This window comes from Mollisia scopiformis (assembly GCF_001500285.1).
Source record: "Mollisia scopiformis unplaced genomic scaffold LY89scaffold_4, whole genome shotgun sequence".
Taxonomy (NCBI): domain Eukaryota; kingdom Fungi; phylum Ascomycota; class Leotiomycetes; order Helotiales; family Mollisiaceae; genus Mollisia; species Mollisia scopiformis.
Window position 1 is genome coordinate 1058206 of NW_017263584.1, and position 17293 is coordinate 1075498.

The window sequence follows — 17293 nt, forward strand, 5'->3', positions numbered from 1 at the left end:
TCGGTGATAGTGACGCCCTGATTGTCTTGCGCACAACATATAGAGTACACCTAAAATTCAGGACGATCGACTCGGTGGCTGCGAGTCCACGCACTCGTGATTCCGTCTTAATCCCAGCGCACAACATAGAATTCCTGTCCGGATGTAACCTTCACTCGAAAGATTGGCAACACAGAGTAGGTAGCAATCATCTCGAGTGCTGCCTTCCCGCATCGTCGCATCATCTTGACAACCCCGCAACCCTTATTGGCGAATGCCTATTATCGGGACGATCCTTTCGCTGTGTGACCAAGTGCAAGCCTTATTTTCCGTTGGATCGGAGAAATTGATACGGCCCTGAAAAGAGAAGGTTCCGGATATCAACTATCAGTTCAAAGTCATGGAGAGATCGAGCCAGTAAGGGTAATGTGGAAGTTTAGTCGGGACGAAAGATGGTCAGCTGGCTCCAGCGGAACGGTGATTGGTTTCCCAGGGTGTTGGTGTCCTCGAGTCCGGGAGGGGAGCGTTGCGAACCGTCTTTCAATAATCTGGAGTGGTGTGGAGGGAGACACGACCCCGCAAAGCATTGCCCTTATGAAGCTTGTTTGTGGTTAGACTTTGGAAAGTTTATCCAACTCTAATTCCTAAGATTAACGCTGACCGAGACTTCCAAGAATTTCGCCCGTCTGCTGTACGTGATTCCTGTAGGAGATTCCAAGGATCGAAGTCAATCGCAGTCATGCATTGTGGCTGCAGCATTTGCATTCCAGGTAGGGCGAACAGGGCGTAAGTGATTGCTCGTGGTGGAAAGAACACCTTTTCTGGCATCACGCCACGATTATTGCAATACCGAATAGCATGAACTCCAACGCAAGAGCCCGCCGTCAATGCACACAATCAGAAACAATGTCCTCAGTGCACGAAATGCCGACTGTATCCAGGAAGTCAATCCATGTAGATCTCACCGATATCCAGCAGAAGGAAATATCAACAGTAAGTGATACACAAGGTGGGCGTGGAGTCGGTCAATGCAAGCACGGGCAAAGCTGCAAGCCATCGACACACGACGTCACCGAATACTGGTCCTCGTCCGTTCGAATTATGGATGATAAGAGCAACAAAACTCAATTCTTATCGAATGTGACCGAATATGATGCTGGCGCGAGTTTCATGATTGCGAGTCCATGCTGGCAAAAGCACGCATTCATCTGGATGATATTGGGAGGCGCGGACACGGTCTTATTTTGTCTTGATTCGATTCGTAGGACTTTGGACAGAGGTGTGGTACCCGACCTTGGATGTTCAAACTTCGTCGGTGAGCAAATGTAGCCTACTTACGCAAAGCTGGGCGAGGTCCGCATATCCCGCAAGCATCTCTCTGCCACCCTTTCCGCACCTTCTTTTTGTGGAGATTCGGAACGGGCCCCGATGAACGGTTGAAGGATTTTGTTTGTTGACTTTGATCGTCCAAAATAAAATAATGAAGAGAAGAATGGAATTAAGTGCTTGGGCTTGCTTGAAATGTGGATCCCACGAGGCTAGCCTCCACTGTCACCTGACTCGTTGCTTAGGTACCTAGAGACCTGCAGATTGCAGACCACAAGCACAACGGCGGCTTGCAGTGCAGTCGCCCTTGTGCGAGAAATCTTTGACAACATCCACCAAACATCCGTTCTGCACATCAGAAGTTTCCACATCGCAAACCCCATCCGGGCACACGGCTGAACCGTTTCGCAGCATGTCCGCTCTCGTCGGATGGGAACCTTATTCCGTAACAAATATATGCCAAGCCGTTGCACGAGAGAGAACTCGAAGCCTGTGCGGGTAGCCAGAATGCAGGCTGCATGAAGCTGAAGAGTCAGTCACTCGAAACATCCACTTTTGCTCCTAGTGCTGATGGCCAGGCCAAGCTGCGATTGGCAATTGCTCATCAACCCCAAGACGGGCGCCAGAAGTCTGCCTCGCAAATTCGCCCCGTTACATACAGCCCAGGCCAGGGCAAGAAAGGGCAACGGAGGCTCAAGGTCTCCGATCCTCCTAATGGTTGCCTGGATGGAGGTGCATCGATATGCATCAAATCGTGAAATCCAGTCAGCCAGGCCTCGTGCATCCCCGGGCGTGAAGGGAGAGGCAGGGAGGGATGGGAAAACAAAGAAGGGAAGTAAGTTGTCTCTCCGTTTCCTGGCTGCGTGTATGTGTATGCGACGTTCATTATTCATCCTCATGTGTTTGTCGCAAAAATAGATAAGAGGAACGGAGGAATAGCCGGGGACATGTGTGAGTATGCGTGTCGATCGTACTCGGTGAGTCGGTTCATCAATATTGTTCCCTTCTGTCTGCAGCCAAGTGGTGGCATTTTGGTGGCCTCGCTGGCTTGCAGTGGTGCATGGCTCGATGTCGGTAAGGCCCAAGCCCCCAACAGCAGGCCCTGTGAGGGCCCCTAAACGAATCGTATTGCCCCGCTTTCTGACCCCTCACTCTGCCATTCATTCGTGAGCAACACCACTGCACCAGCCAGCAGCAGCACCCGCCAGCGCCCTGAAGAAGGAGCAAAGTGTGTTATGCAGACTGTCGCTCTCTCTGCATCTTAGCAAGCCACAGCTAGGGCCTTGAGAGTGTTCCATATATCTTTGCTTTGCGCACCCACACCTTTTTTCTTATTGCTCGCCTCGTTTTGTCTTGAGCAATCGGTGTCTGAGAGGAAAACCTTGCGGCTTAAAGAACTAGGCTGGACTTATAGTCGCCCGTCGCCTCTTCCTTCTTCCCTCTCCATCACGCCCGTCTTGGTCCCTTGTCGGAATATTTCACTCCTGCTTCCATTTACTAGGCGGACAGCAATCTATTTGCTCTCAATCAACAATCATCAAGCATCAATATCATCATGGCACACGTTGGAGGTCCCCCACCGCCTCCTCCCCCACCAAATTTCCGCCCCCCCGGACTCTTCCCTGGAGGTGGAGGTGGAGGTCAACGACCTCAACCACCACCAGGAGTTCGACCACCAGGAACGGGAGGTGGTCATGGTCCAGGACCACAATTGCCACCAAAGATCATTCAGCAATCCAGCCGAATTCGGGACATCACTCCGCAAAAGCTTCTGACAGAGGCCGATTGCCTGCAGAAGCTGACGACATATGCCGCATTCAGTGTACGGAAAGTGCCCGCACTATCACCCAAAGAAAGACCATCATGGGCCAGAGCCGAAGTGACAGAGGACCGCCTGGACCAGGCCGATATCAAGAAACAGATCAAGAAGCTGGGCGAAAAGGGAAAGACTGTGGCAGAGAAGAGAGCAGCTCTCGCTCAGTTCCAGCAAGGCCAGGTGACCGCTCTTCTCGATGACCTTGCTTCCAAGGAAACGGACAGGAACTTCGAATGGTCCCTCGTGCAGATGGACCGAATTGAGAAGGAGGTCCCTAGCATGATGAAGCCGGGCAAGAAAGCAATTGAGACTGTGGTGATGATACTGTATATCAAGCGAGCTCCGTTGCCAGGACTCAATGCAGTGATGATGTTCCAAAACATCGAGAAGAGACGAATCGATTCGCTTCGACCTCCCCCTCCTCCACCACAACAACACCCGCCACCACCACCCCATGACTTCCGACCTCCGAGCGCACACGGGAACAAGATGGGTGGACAAGAGCCCTTGTTTGTTGATATAGGCAAGGGACATCAGAAATCGCCCAAGATGAGGCATAGAGACAAGAGGTTCCATGATCGGGACGACTCGAGTACAGGATCATCGGATTCGTTCGATACTCTAAGTGACAGCGAATCAGATGCCAGCAGCTCGCTGGATACGAGTATCAGCGCCAGATCTAACCATGGGAGGAGGAGGAATAGCAGAGCAGCAACACGCTCCCACAGCAGACACCGCCCAAAGTACTCTTTGGAGGACCGAAGACAGTCTCCTGAGCGAAGGCCAAGCGATGCATACGGTGTTCCTCACCACCCACAACAGCACCACCAACAGCAAGGTCCTCAGCGTCCATATGTCCCTGACGTCCCACGTGTTGTTCCGGCTTTCGACCCCATCACTTCCGCATATCAAGCTGGGAAAGAGGATGCTAGGGCCGAGTTAGGCGATAGAATCCAGTCTCCTGTCGCCCCTCAACCCGTTATCATCGAGCGTATAATCGAGAGACCACCAATTGAGCGAGTCATCGAGCAACCTCGCATTGAACGCATCGTTGAATCTCCCAGAGCAGTGGTTTCGTACGCCCGCCTTCCCGAGCGTCCTCGCTACAGCGAACCTCGCTACGCGGAAGAGAGATACGTCGACGACATCCGTAGCCAAGAAGACGAGTACCTCATCCGAAGACGAGAAGCCGATGACCATGCCATCATGAGGGAAGAGCGGATGCGTCGCGAAGCCGAGGAATACATCGATCGCCGACCTCTCGACAGACCCGAGTTCCTTCCTCGTCGACAGAGCTACTCATTCCGAGGCGATAGCTCACCGTCCATCTCTCCAACTCGAGACATTTTTGATCGTAGACCCAGCGATCCCAGGGAACGAGAACGAGAATTCCGCAGGCCGGAAGCGAGGAGAGTCTTTACTTCTCCAATCTCTCCTCATCCGTTCGCTGCTCAGAATCTTCCAAGACGTTATCCGCCCAGCATGTCTAGCGCCAGTTACGATGACCGTGGCTGGTAATTGGCTTTCCCTCTCATGATGAATACCTTCTCTTTCTGTCTCGTCTAGACTGGGACCGCGAGGAGGATGAAGGTTACCTCTGTTTTATTCCTTCTCTTCTGGGGGCGGCAAGATTGAAAGATATGCAATTCCTTCTTCCTGTACAAGGTTAGCTTTTTCGGATGCGTTGTTTATGGTCCAGCGTCTGTCTGACTTGTGATATCCACGAATTTTCTTCTTTTCTGGGACGCTACAATTTCCCACTTTGGGCAGAGCCAGAAAAAACATCTGGCTACGAATTGAATGATGAATGATTTTCAAATTCCCTCATAATAAGAGGAAGGACCAGATACCACAAATGTACTGTACCATCAATTGAGCAACTTAATGAACCATCAATTCCTTCAATCATCGTCGCAGAACAAAGTGCGGAGAAATCCCCTTTTATAATACCCATTGCGTGACTGATTAGGTGGTGGGATGGACCATGAACTCCGTCCGGTCCTCTGCTGCTTGCTGCTGCATCACTGCCCAAACTGGAGGGCTGGCAGTCCAATTACCACCTGCAGCGCATCTCATAGGGTAGGTACAATACCAAACATGAAGGTACATACAGGCCTGACCCTCTTCGCTGGCAAGGCAAGGCTTTTTTTTGCGGGGGGATGTTCCCGGCGCGGAAAACAGGATGATCTCCCTTTCTCACTCAATTACCCAATAATCTACTCCATAATGATTGGTGAACCAGAGCGTGGGATTTTACTTTTTCTGATTCGTTTCTGAAAGAAATTTTTTATGAGTGGTATTCACGTGTCTCGCGGCGAGTTTTCGTCATGGAGGGGCAGCAGCTGCTGGATCCCACCCACCGAATCTACCCATCTCAAAACCTTCCGATTTTCTTCGATAGGTTTTGTCTTTCGCTCAACAACTATTCAATTCTTCGTATTTTTCGTGGCTGAGAGGTATCAATCGCAATCATGGCTCGTCAATTCTTCGTTGGTGGTAACTTTAAGATGTCAGTTTCCCTTGCTTGGTGCGGGGTTGTTGAGGTTGAAAGAGAAAGCTGATTGTTGCGTAGGAATGGCTCTGTTGAGACCATTAAAAAGATCATCGGATACCTGAATGAAGCTAAATTGGATCCCAAGACTGGTTTGTCCCCTCTCTCCTCTCTGCTTCTCGTTCGTCGGCAGACTCTTTCTCGAGTCCTCGAGTCGGTGTAGCTATCTATCGTCAACAGTCTCACAACTTCACCGTGCAACATAAGCTGACCACAACGTTTTTTCTACGATAAACAGAAGTAGTTATCGCCCCACCAGCCCTCTACCTCCTCCTCGCCCGCGAGCACCTCAAGCCCGGCCTCGAAGTCGCCGCCCAAAACGTCTTCGACAAGCCCAACGGCGCCTTCACCGGCGAGATCTCCGTCGACCAACTCAAAGACAGCAACATCACCTGGACATTACTCGGGCACTCTGAGCGCAGGGTGATCCTGCAAGAAGACGACGTCTTCGTCGCGTCCAAGACGAAAGCCGCGCTCGACGGCGGCATCGGCGTCATCTTCTGCTGCGGCGAGAGCTTGGAGCAGCGCGAGAGCGGGAAGACGATTGATGTCGTGACGTCGCAGTTGAAGGCTGTGAAGGATAAGGTGGCGGATTGGAGCAAGATTGTTATTGCGTACGAGCCGATCTGGGCGATTGGGACGGGCAAGGTGGCCAGCACGGAACAGGCGCAGGAGGTTCATGCTGCTATCCGGGGGTGGTTGAAGAAGGAGGTTAGTGAGAAGGTTGCGGAGGAGACGAGGATTATTTATGGGGGGAGTGTTAGTGAGAAGAATTGCAAGGATTTGAGCAAGCAGACTGATATTGATGGGTTCCTTGTTGGTGGTATGTATTCTCTGTTTCTTGGATTTGGGGACAGTGCTGACTTTGCTCGATAGGTGCTTCTCTCAAGCCTGCTTTCGTGGATATCATTAACAGCCATCTGTGACTGCACGATGGTAATTCTGGGTCTGCACGGTTGTGAGTTATGAGGACATGACATAGAGAAAATCGCCGCTATGAGTTCCTGAACAAAATTGATGAACAGACAAAATTTTGACAGCTTTATTACGCGTGATGTGAACGCCTATAGTGACTTTCTGAAAGAGGCAGAGAGCCAATTATCAAGTGATCACACCATATGAGAGATATCTTTGTTCACAAAGTAACATTTTCGTCCTTAGCTGCTCTATCCATTTCCCATTGATTGTCCCGGCTAATCACAAAGTTCCAGAACATATTTGCGGCTTGTTGAGAGACAGAGAATACAACTATTCACTCTTCTACCCAAGTATTCCTCTAGTCAATCTCTCGTCCGAAGTTCACCTTTTCATCTCAAGCCATCTGACCCTTCCTATTCTATCTACATCATCCTCAAAGGTCTCGCTTCTATATCACTCGACATCGGATCAAAGGCTCGCATCAACCTTCTCAAAAGAGATGTCTTGCAATCACAATCTTCCTCCCGCAAACCAAGCTCTATGAGAATTTCTTCACAATTCCCTGGGTCTGTGTCTGGGACGAATACTCAACGCGTTGGGTTTCAAATTTATTCCAGATCATTTGCTACAAAATATATAATATCTGGCTACTCAATCCAGAAGCCATTGTCACCTCTTCTTCTACTCTCAACAAATTCTGATCTCCACCTCCCAAAATTTCACCATAGAGAACAACTAAAGAAGCTCTATCCACACCAATCAAAAGCCCCCTCATCTCACAAGTAAGGTGAACCTTACTAGATGCCAAAGAAATGTTGTGGATGAGATCACTCATGAAGCTGGACATGATCTCAAACCCCACTTTATACCTTGCTCGCACTCACATTCACTCTTCCGCATCACACCGTCCAACCTTTCCTTGCCCGCTTACCCTTAAATTCACTCTTCCATATCGCACCGTCTGAACACCAAATAGGCCACGAGGCTCGTATGGATTTGCTTAAAAGAATTGTCGTCCGACTCGATATCTTCTTCTTCTTGCAAACGAACCTTGACAAAAATTGCTTTATGGTTCTTGGTGTCTTTTTGGCAGGATTGGTTGAGTCGAGTTTCTTTTACGTAACTTGCTATATAGATTTCTAGTTTTGTAAGTTAGGTTGGATTGAGTTCTATTGTTAACTCTTATTCTATTGTCAACTCTCTTTATATTATCAATTCTCCTCTATTACCAACTCTTCCTCTGTCATCAACTCTCCTTCAACCATCATTCTTTCCACTAAACACATATTCGCTTTCTATAGGAAAGTACTCAACCTACATATACATGGCCAAGCTCCATACATACACATGCCAAAGAAATCAGAACAAAACCCTTCTAGCTCCGACCATTATTGTACTTCAAGAAGTTTGTTTCGCGTTGGGAGATGAACCAGCTGTTCGTTTTATACCTTTCTCAAACTCACATCAAACACCGTCACACCATCCACCTCTCCCTCCCTTTCCCGCCAAATCCCTACTTCACTATTTCACTCTCTCACAACATACCGTCCACCTCCCTCAATCCCACTTCACTCGTTCGCACCACACCATCCAACCCGTCTTCCGCAAGACAGCCGTGGATGGATGACGCACCCTCACCTCTCTGACGGCCTAACGAGGTATATATATTTCGCCCCCGCCCCGCCTGGACACAAAATCCACATCTCTTGGATTCCGCTTCACGACCGCTTGACGGGGGACTTGGTGACCCGTGTTTTTTTTGTTCGCGGTTTACTGGGTGTATGGGTTTTTTTTGGTTATAGAGTTTGATTGGGTGGTTTGGGGGGTGTTGTTTAGTTTTTGTTGTTTGTTGTTGCCAACTCTCCTTCAACCACCAACTTCCCCCCCCCCCCCCCCCTCTCTACCACCAAAAACCCCCAAACCACCACCCCCCTCACCTCCCAGATCGTTCTCAGCAAAAATAAACACACCCCCTTTAAGTAATAAAGCAATACCCTGCCCGCCACCAGGTCACCACCGGGTCACCCTGCCACCGGGGACCCAAGGATCCAAGGAGCCGGAGACCCTTCCACACATCTCCTGTGCTGTTAAGGATTGGGAGTTCGCTGTTGTTGTTGTTGAGTAGGAATCGAGCAGATGGGTGGCGTTTTATATATACCCTATCATCTCCTAGTCTAGTCTAGTCTACGAAATAGGGAGGCTTTATTCACTTTATTCGCAGTGTACATGTCGTACACCTCATGACTCAAGAGTGAAGTGAAAAAAAAAAGTCTGGGATTAGTGAATAGTTATTCAGGAAAGAAGGAAAGAGGGAGGGAAGGAAGGAAGGAAAGAAAGATTCAATCTAAGGTTTATATATGTAACTTGTTAATTGTCTTGGAAAATAATGTTTGTTTGTTTTCTGGATACTATTTCTTGCGTGACCAACGAACAAATTAAAGTGAAGTAATTCTCTTTCAAAGATAAACAAAGATATACATAAGAAGCTAAGATGAGAACCCACATCTACCTTTTCTTGAACCCTATTTCCTGGACAGACATTTACACAGGACAAAATTTGCTATTTTGATGTAGAGATTATTCTCACCTTAAGAATCCGGTAGCGTTTAGACATTCACAGCTTGTCAGGCACCATATCATCACCTAGAGAATCACTCCTAGCCACTCCAAACAGACCAGGAACAAATTCGAGAAAACCAGTTTCTCATTCTCTATCTACAACTAACCCCACACCCACTCTCCTCTCCTCACCTCTGACGATAACACCATACACCAACCACCCACAATCTTATTTACACACTTTCATCCCATCTCATCCATCCCACCCTTTCACGCCACCATTCATCATTAAAATATTAAAAATTACCCCATCCAATTCCAGCTCAGTTTAATCCACCTTCAATTCCTTCAAGCCCCTCATTCTATTCGGAAGCAAGAAGAGAAAGAAAGGAACAAGCGAATGAGGTACCGTAGTATATTAAAAAGCCAACAGCAACATGACTCTCTCAAACGCCGAGACCAAAGATCAAATTTCCCAATGCCATGCAATGCCAAACCCTAGACTTCAGGCCATCAACAACGGAAAATGCAAGGTTGTGATGGATGCCTGTAACAAATAGTGTAGACCCCCGAAAAAAGGCAACAACGGAAGAGGGTATCTATGCGTGTGCCGCTTGAACATGAACGATTGTAATCAGAATGGTAATATACAAGGTTAGACCTTCTCAACGATGGAGAGAAGGTGGAGTACAGATGGCTGCAAAAAAGGTGCAGTTGCGAGGTGTCTCGCAGAGGGGTCCAGGGAAGTGACCGGACCACCATCATCTGACTCCGTTTAGACAACCTCTGAGGTTGCCGTATCGATAGGAAACGAATCACCTCAAGGGCTGCTTGACATCTTGAACACCATTGGCAATGACTTCGCGGATAGACCATCGAGGTGGCGTAACAACACCTTGGAGACCATTCGCTTTTTGCCATTCCTTCTCCATTTCGGGAGTCACTCCGTCTGGAAGGTGCTCGGCGCCTCCTGCAATACCAGTGGAAAACTTGAGCTGGAGAACATTGCCAATCTCGTCACAAGCAGCGAGGACACGATCCATGTCATCCTTATTGTGAGCAGCAGAGACACAGAATCGAGCACGGGACGAAATCAGAGGAGTGGCAGGATATCCAACAATGACAACCGAGATCTTGCGACGAAGCATTTCGTGGGAAAAGGCAGGCATCTTAGCGGGGTTGTAAAGCATGATTGGGATGATAGGAGAATCGTCGTGACCGTAAACAATGTATCCGAGACGCTTCAATCCCAAGCGAAGATAACGTGAGTTGAAGGCAATACGTTGAAGGCGTTCCTCTCCTTGACCAGGAACCATCTCGCCAGAAATGATTTTGAGAGCGCTGAGGATTTGCATCAGAACGGGAGGAGTTGGTGATTCGCCATAGATCGTTGCCGCGTTCGTCATGCGGAGTTTGTCAATGATATGCTTCTCGGCAGCGACATAACCACCATTGGCGCCAAACGATTTTGTCAATGTACCCATGAGAATGTCAATCTCGGAAGGATCGATACCAAAGTAATCGCATACACCACGGCCCCTGGGACCAAGAGCACCAATGGAGTGAGCTTCATCAACAAACAAGTTAAACTTGTAGCGCTTCTTGAGCTTGAGAATACCTGGCAAATTGCACATTGTTCCTTCCATAGAGTAGAGACCTTCAACGACGACCAAAATCTTCTTCCATGGGCGGTGGGTTCTTGGTTGACCTTGAGAAATAACCTCGCGAAGCTTTTCCTCTAGATCTTGCATATCATTGTGCTTGAAGGAGGTGATCATAGCGCCGGAGAGACGGGCACCAATACGGATGGAAGCGTGGTTGAGCTCGTCAGAGATGATCAGAGATCCCTTTCCAACCAAAGCTGGGAACGAAGTAGCATTTGTTGCGAAACCCATAGAGAAGACCATAGCAGCTGGTTTACCAACGAACTTGGCAATCTTGTCTTCAACTTCCATGGCCAGTTCTGAAGTACCTGCATCTGCGCGAGGGCTAGCTGCACTAATACCGTATTTCTTGATAGACTCCTCGACTGCGTCTGCGCAAGGACCTTCTGATTGAGCGAAGCCGAGATAATTGTAGGAGCTCATGTTGAGAGTTTCGGTGTAGGTGCCAGTGAACTGATAATGACGGTTGTAATCTTCGGTCTTGCGATCCATCAAGGTGATATATCTTCCAGGTACACCCGTTATTGGCCGAGCAAAGCAGTCGTCAATTCGCAACTTCAATCGGCGCACGTAGAAGTTGTCGAAATCGCTGTTGAGAGCAGCATAACCGTTGGCCGATTTGAGATGCTTGTAATTTTCGGCTCTGAATCGCTTGCCAAAGAAGTCTCGAACGTGGCCAAAGATTATCAGGATAAGATAACTTATGTACGTCGTCAGGAGGTAATAGTAAGGGGGTTCGTCCATAACAGGAGCTTCGAGCTCTTCACCCACATGCTGGGAAACATATCTGTGACTCTGGCTTCCAAGAGGTCCGAATTGTGCGTCGATTCTTGCTTGTCTTTTAGCTTCTGCAACAGAAGGTGGTTGGAAAAGAGTCGTAGGGGGCTCGTCCATATTAGCCTCACCGGCCTTTGCTGTGGAGAGAGAAATGGTGGGTAATGACAATGATGGAGCGCTGATATGTGGCGATGGGTTATCTAGCAGTCGTTGCTGCTGTGCGGCCACCGCAGAAAGGAGAGCTGCCTGTGCAGATTGCTGCTCCTTACTCTTTGGTGAGGAAGAGAAGAATTGAGTCAATCTGTTGGCCTTCGAGGTCGAAGGTCGCCGGGCTGTAGGCTTGTCGGAGGGCGGTATGGCAACCGCTGTGCTGGGAGTACTGGCAAACGGATTTCGGAGTTGTCTTTGAGGCATTGTGCTCATGGACTGTAATAGCTGCTGGAAGCAGAAGGTATGAGATTTCGTGAGGGCGTGGAGAGAAGAGTCGCTGATAAGATTGCTCTAAACCAATAGAAATCTGAGTCGTCGAGTGAAACTTGTCGGTGCACTGAGGACTGATTCAGGAAGGATGTCGTAGATCAATGTCGCGCGGATTTGTCTGACCCCGAGGTGCAGCGGTGAAGGTATGTTGCTCGGGTGGCTGAGTCTGCAATATGGTCGGCGGATTGTCAGTTTTTGAAATGCTTGGTTGAGAGGCCGGAATGAATTTTCGAGGGAGGAGAAGAGTGAAGTAAAGAAAAGTTTGAGTTTAGGAGCAAGATTTGAATTGGAGCAGCCCAGGTGAGACGCCGAGACAGCTGTCTCAGGCCCAAATGAGTGAATTGACCCTCATCCAAGTGAACATAGGAAGGAAAGGAGATATATGTGCATACCGGTTACCGTCGAAGCAGGTTCGTGTGATAGATGTGGTGTGCTGATTGTTGGATGGTTGTCGCGAGGAAAGCGCGTTCTCGAGGTGGCGCCACTGATATCTTTGTTCCACCAAATGCACGCCTGGATGTACCTGCTATTTGATAGCTTCCTCTGCTGCCGACCACGACCGTTGACGTTTGAGAGTCTGCAGACGCACAGGCAGACGGGACGAAGAAGAAACGACGAGGACGTGGAGGGGAGGTGAGGGGAGGTGAGGGGAGGTGAGGTGAGGTGAGGTGAGGTGAGGTGAGGTGAGGTGAGGTCGAGACGAATGGATGCAATAGGAGAGAGAAGAGGGAGGAGGAAGAGGAAGAGACGAGAGAAGTGGCCGAGAGAAGCACAGGAGAGAATCTTATGAAGAGAGACGATCGATGTCAGTGCAGCAGCAGCAGCAGCAGCGGTCGCCAACATTAAAATTCCGGGCTGGGCTGGGCTGGGCTGGCTGGGATAGGTCTGTAATCGCCGGTGCATCCGCTTCGCCCTTTTCTTTTTCGTCGGTCAGGGAAGAGAGGGAAGAGAAGACAGGGCTCGCAGTGGGCTGGTCTGGGCAGGTTAGGCTGGCTAGGGCTCACGGCAGCAGGCCTGTAAGTAAATTTACTGGAGAGTCTGGGGCCAGGAGTGATTTAGGGGCAGAGGCTCAGGCTCAGGCTCAGGCTCGGGCTCGGGCTTAGATGAGGCACAAACCGATGCTGAACAGGGGCAGCAGCACAATTTCATTAAAGCAGCAGATTGCGATCCAATCACCGCCATCACCTGGATCCACAATCTCCATCCATCCATCCCACCCACTGCTGATTTGCTCGTCTAACGACGGGAATTGCGGGAAGCTCCCAAAATTTTTCCCTCTCTCTTTTTGATCGGACCCTCGGACTTCGCTTCTTCTCTCTGTGCATCGAGGGGTCATTTGCATTTCAGAGCTTTACTGTAGGAGGGCCAGGAAAACCGAGGAGCGACATGCGAGATGAATTGTGGAATGGCACTTTATTCCATTGCAGGATTTGTGAAGAAGATCAATTGATTTATGTCTGCCAAGGTGAAGTAGAGTAGAAGCGAGTTGTGCAATTTGTGCATCCAATTTCAAATTTAGAGATGGGATGCGATGCGATGCTTACCGAGTACAGTCAGCATGAAACCGATGCACGAAATCACAAAGAACCACCGCAGCCTCTTCCCCGTCTCTTGAAACAGCTCCAGGATCCATCACACAACTGAAATCACAAACCATCCACATCCACATCCACATCCACATCCACATTATTCGGATCTCGATCCCACGATACTGTACAAGCCACATCTTGCGTCCATGATTGTTCCATTGTTTGCTTTCCCCTGACATCCGGGATGATGCTGATGGAGCCAAAAAAAAACATTAATTTGGCTTCGACCGATGATCTCATCGCACACGGTTAGATCGTGCCCCTTTGCGCCAACACCCGTTGGAAGATCTAGATGCCAGCGCCCGCCTGCCATCTGATTGCTGGCTCGGTCTGCTCGGCATCGGCAGCGGCAACGCTGTTGAGAGGGTAAATAAATAAAAGCAAGAATTGACGTCTTGTCGACTCGTCGGATGGAGGAGAACTCGGATACGTATCGTATTCCGGTTACGGCTACATATCACGAGATGTTGTGGAATTGACTTTCCCTTTGCGAAACATTGGAGGAAGCTGGATCACGATCGATGGGCTTCGTCATTGCTATGCAACGAACGACTCATGGGAATCATCCTAGACGGTGAACGAAGACCGAGTCTTCGAAACCTTCTCGATGTTTGGGCCAACGACGCGTCCACACGTTGGCATGAGTTGTTAGACGCGTTGAGCGGGGTTCATACCCAGATCACTATGCATCGTGGAGGTATACAAGTCCATTGATCTTCTGAAATACTTGGGGAATGCTGGAACAACCTTCATTTCTTGCGTCACGGTGGAGTAGTTCTTGGATGCTGTGTCGAGTGATGAGGCATCTGGGACATACCCTGAAGATCGGACAAGTATCAGTTGAAACGAGGCGCGAGAATACAATTCGGTTTCTTTCAGGCCTTTGCTTTTCCTTCGTCCTAGCCGCGTCAACATTCAGCTATTCTAGCCTCAAAACTCATTTGAAGTTCTTGAAACAGTGGTTTGGATATCACTATTCAGAGGCGCCAAGATTTCCCCTGGAGTAGCGCCTAGGATTTGAGGTGAGAGCAGAACTTCAGGTGAGTATTGGAGTGCCGCCTAAGATTTGAAGTGAAAGCAGAGTTTAAGGTAAATACTAGAGTAGCGCTTAGGGATTTTAATTAGCATACCCTGTGATTAAAATTAAAATTTTTAATTTAATTTTTAAACTCGTGATTAACGCCTTGTTTTGGCACGTGCTTCTAGTTAGTGAATTATATTTTTATATCAACCCCGAAAACCCGTTCACCGTCCAACAGCTCTCTTCAAAATCTATATAAACCCGACCGCCCGAAGTTTCTCCGGATTCTTTAACAATATTCGAGCACCAAAAGAAAATGTATTAGGTGCGTGGGCCCGGTGCGTGGTGCCCGGTACGAGGTGCCCGGTGCGAGGTGCCCGGTGCAGACGCACCTAAAACATTTTCTTTTGGTGCTCGAATATTGTTAAAGAATCCGGAGAAACTTCGGGCGGTCGGGTTTATATAGATTTTGAAGAGAGCTGTTGGACGGTGGACGGGTTTTCGGGGTTGATATAGAAATATAATTCACTAATAACTAGAGTTTGGTGGCAGGAGTTTTGGTCACTGGTGATAGCGAAGGGCTAGAAGTATATCTATCGTCTTCTGGAATGTCTGGGGAATGCTGGTCAGAATATCTTCAGTTGCGTCATGGAGGGGCAGATTTCAAGAGGTCTGGGTTGCGTTGTTTAAGCGATCCAGGAGTAGCCCTGGACACTGTTTAAGGAGAAGATGACGAGTGTTGTTGGAGATTTGGGATATATGCATTGAGCATGATCCTCGATCGATCTGATTTCCATGTTTTTGTCATTGTTTGTTGACCCGCAAGGTAGCAAGATGTCTTTGCACACTGTTGTAGAAAACGCCTCGATGGGACCAGATGGGACATATCCAAGACTTTGGCTTACGAAGAAGTAGTCTTTCCGACTCTGAAGTATTGTGTCGATTTTGACCACCTGAGTCGTTCATCTGATTCATAAGAGAGGCGGTGGAGATGAATGATGTAGAGAAAGAGCTTCCCTATCTACTGAGTATTGCGTATAGTGTTTCCCCAGCCCTTTTATTACTTTTCCCTTTGATTCGCTCTACTCCATATCCCAGAGACGTACTTTGCGAGACCTCTTATTCGCTCTGGAAACCTTGGACAATGTCGACTCTGGACAACGAGTTCTGTGGTACCAGCTGTATGGATACCCAATGTCTTGGAACACGAATAGCTAAGTCATCAGTGCATCAATAACATATCTTTCTATATAAAACTCTCGTTTTTCCACCCTCCCTCATCTTTCACCTCAAAACTTTGGCACGAACTTCGGCGTATTCTCCTTCCACTCCCTATACTCCTTCCTATCCCCATACCTCTTGTCATACTTCTCCTCACTCAACGGCACTCCACTAACATTCAACAACAAAAAAGTCACAAACGCAGGACTAACCGCCGCCAATCCAACCCCCAACACCCTCCCCCCAACCCCACTAGTCCCCATGCCCCTCAACCCCACACTCGAAGCCAGCACCCCTCCGGCCATAACCGCGATCCCGGTCCACAGCGTCGCTTCCCCGAAATAATTCGGATGCCTGGATTTTGCCCACAGGCCCGAGGTCAGGAAATCCTCGTCGTGCTCCTTGCGCTTCTTAGCCGCGGCCCACGCGGCTTTCTGGCGGTCGGCGACGATCTCGAAGGAAAGGCCGCCGGTGTAGAGGAGCAGACCGAGGACGTCTGTTGTTTTGAGGGCTGGGAGGGTGGAGAGGAGGGGGTAAGGGATGGAGTTTAGGGCCAGGAGGGGGAGGAGGCAGAGGGAGACCCATGTTGCTTGGGCCATGCTGTTTGAGTTGTAGTCAGTACTGTATGTAGAAAGCGAGAGAGAAGGGAGGGGAGAAAGGAGACATACAACGCAGTGAAGAATTTCGGTGGACTCTTCTTAATCTCATCGAAGCGCGAATCCTTCCCATCACTCAGAACTCGTTGGAATAAATAACTGCCCACTGTGCAATCATCATTAGCCTCTACCCCATCCTATCCCCTCCCCCCATGTGACTCTTAACTTACACCTAGTAGCCCAAACCCCCACCGCAGCACTCAAAACCACCTGTCTCCAATTCAACCCCTCCATCCCCCCAATCCCGCTTCCTCTGCCCAACACTCCATCCCACAGCCCCGGAAACGGCGGTTTCACTCCTCCAGCTAGCGAAGAAGCAGCACGTGCCCGCAACGCCGGCAAGTAAAGCGAAAGCGCAGTAACGGATAGATACGTCAACGAGCCGGAGAGATCGTAGAAACGCTCGGATTGGACGGCGATGGAGGGGATGGCTACGAGGGTTTGGAGGGCGAAGGCCGTGCCTATTGTGGGGAGGAGGGTTCTGTGAGGGTTGGTTGTTAGTGGGTGAGAGAGAGGGAGGAGGGAAGGAGGAGGGAGAAGAGGAGGGGGAGAGGAAGAGAGGAGGGGGAGAGGAAGAGAGGAGGGGAGTGTACCGGAGGAAGGGGTTGCGGAAATTGGTTATTGAGAGGAGGGTGTTTAGGAGGGGCATTTTTGGGTGGTTTGAGTTGGGTTTGGAATAGAAGGGATTGAGGAAGGGAAGAATTTGGTGGTTAGGAGTGAGGTTGGACTGGATTCC

The 17293-nt window shown here is 49.3% G+C and overlaps 5 protein-coding genes across 5 annotated transcripts; 2 read left to right on the forward strand and 3 right to left on the reverse strand.

Annotated features, from left to right (window-relative positions):
* Positions 1-2860: 2860 nt before the first annotated feature.
* LY89DRAFT_729388 (uncharacterized protein) lies at positions 2861-4639 on the forward strand (the record flags this gene model as incomplete). The annotated part of the gene is made up of 1 exon (XM_018219377.1): positions 2861-4639. One exon carries the CDS (start codon positions 2861-2863, stop codon positions 4637-4639), a length of 1779 nt encoding a protein of 592 aa, XP_018076247.1.
* A 953-nt stretch (positions 4640-5592) lies between these two features.
* LY89DRAFT_694353 (triosephosphate isomerase) lies at positions 5593-6598 on the forward strand (the record flags this gene model as incomplete). Its single annotated transcript, XM_018216699.1, has 4 exons — positions 5593-5630; positions 5694-5764; positions 5911-6495; positions 6549-6598. The coding sequence occupies 4 exons, from the start codon at positions 5593-5595 to the stop codon at positions 6596-6598; spliced, it is 744 nt and encodes a 247-aa protein (XP_018076248.1).
* Positions 6599-9964: 3366 nt separating this feature from the next.
* On the reverse strand, positions 9965-12004 carry LY89DRAFT_576259 (serine palmitoyltransferase-like protein 2; the record flags this gene model as incomplete). The annotated part of the gene is made up of 1 exon (XM_018208834.1): positions 9965-12004. The coding sequence occupies one exon, from the start codon at positions 12002-12004 to the stop codon at positions 9965-9967; it is 2040 nt and encodes a 679-aa protein (XP_018076249.1).
* On the reverse strand, positions 11884-13071 carry LY89DRAFT_387569 (uncharacterized protein). Its single transcript, XM_018207162.1, has 2 exons — positions 12461-13071; positions 11884-12246 (listed from the first exon to the last, which is right to left on the reverse strand). The coding sequence occupies exons 1-2, from the start codon at positions 12971-12973 to the stop codon at positions 12169-12171; spliced, it is 591 nt and encodes a 196-aa protein (XP_018076250.1). The 5' UTR covers positions 12974-13071; the 3' UTR covers positions 11884-12168.
* A 2898-nt stretch (positions 13072-15969) lies between these two features.
* Positions 15970-17206, reverse strand: LY89DRAFT_729391 (DUF1295-domain-containing protein; the record flags this gene model as incomplete). Its single annotated transcript, XM_018219378.1, has 4 exons — positions 15970-16501; positions 16570-16663; positions 16728-17038; positions 17151-17206. The coding sequence occupies 4 exons, from the start codon at positions 17204-17206 to the stop codon at positions 15970-15972; spliced, it is 993 nt and encodes a 330-aa protein (XP_018076251.1).
* Positions 17207-17293: the final 87 nt, after the last annotated feature.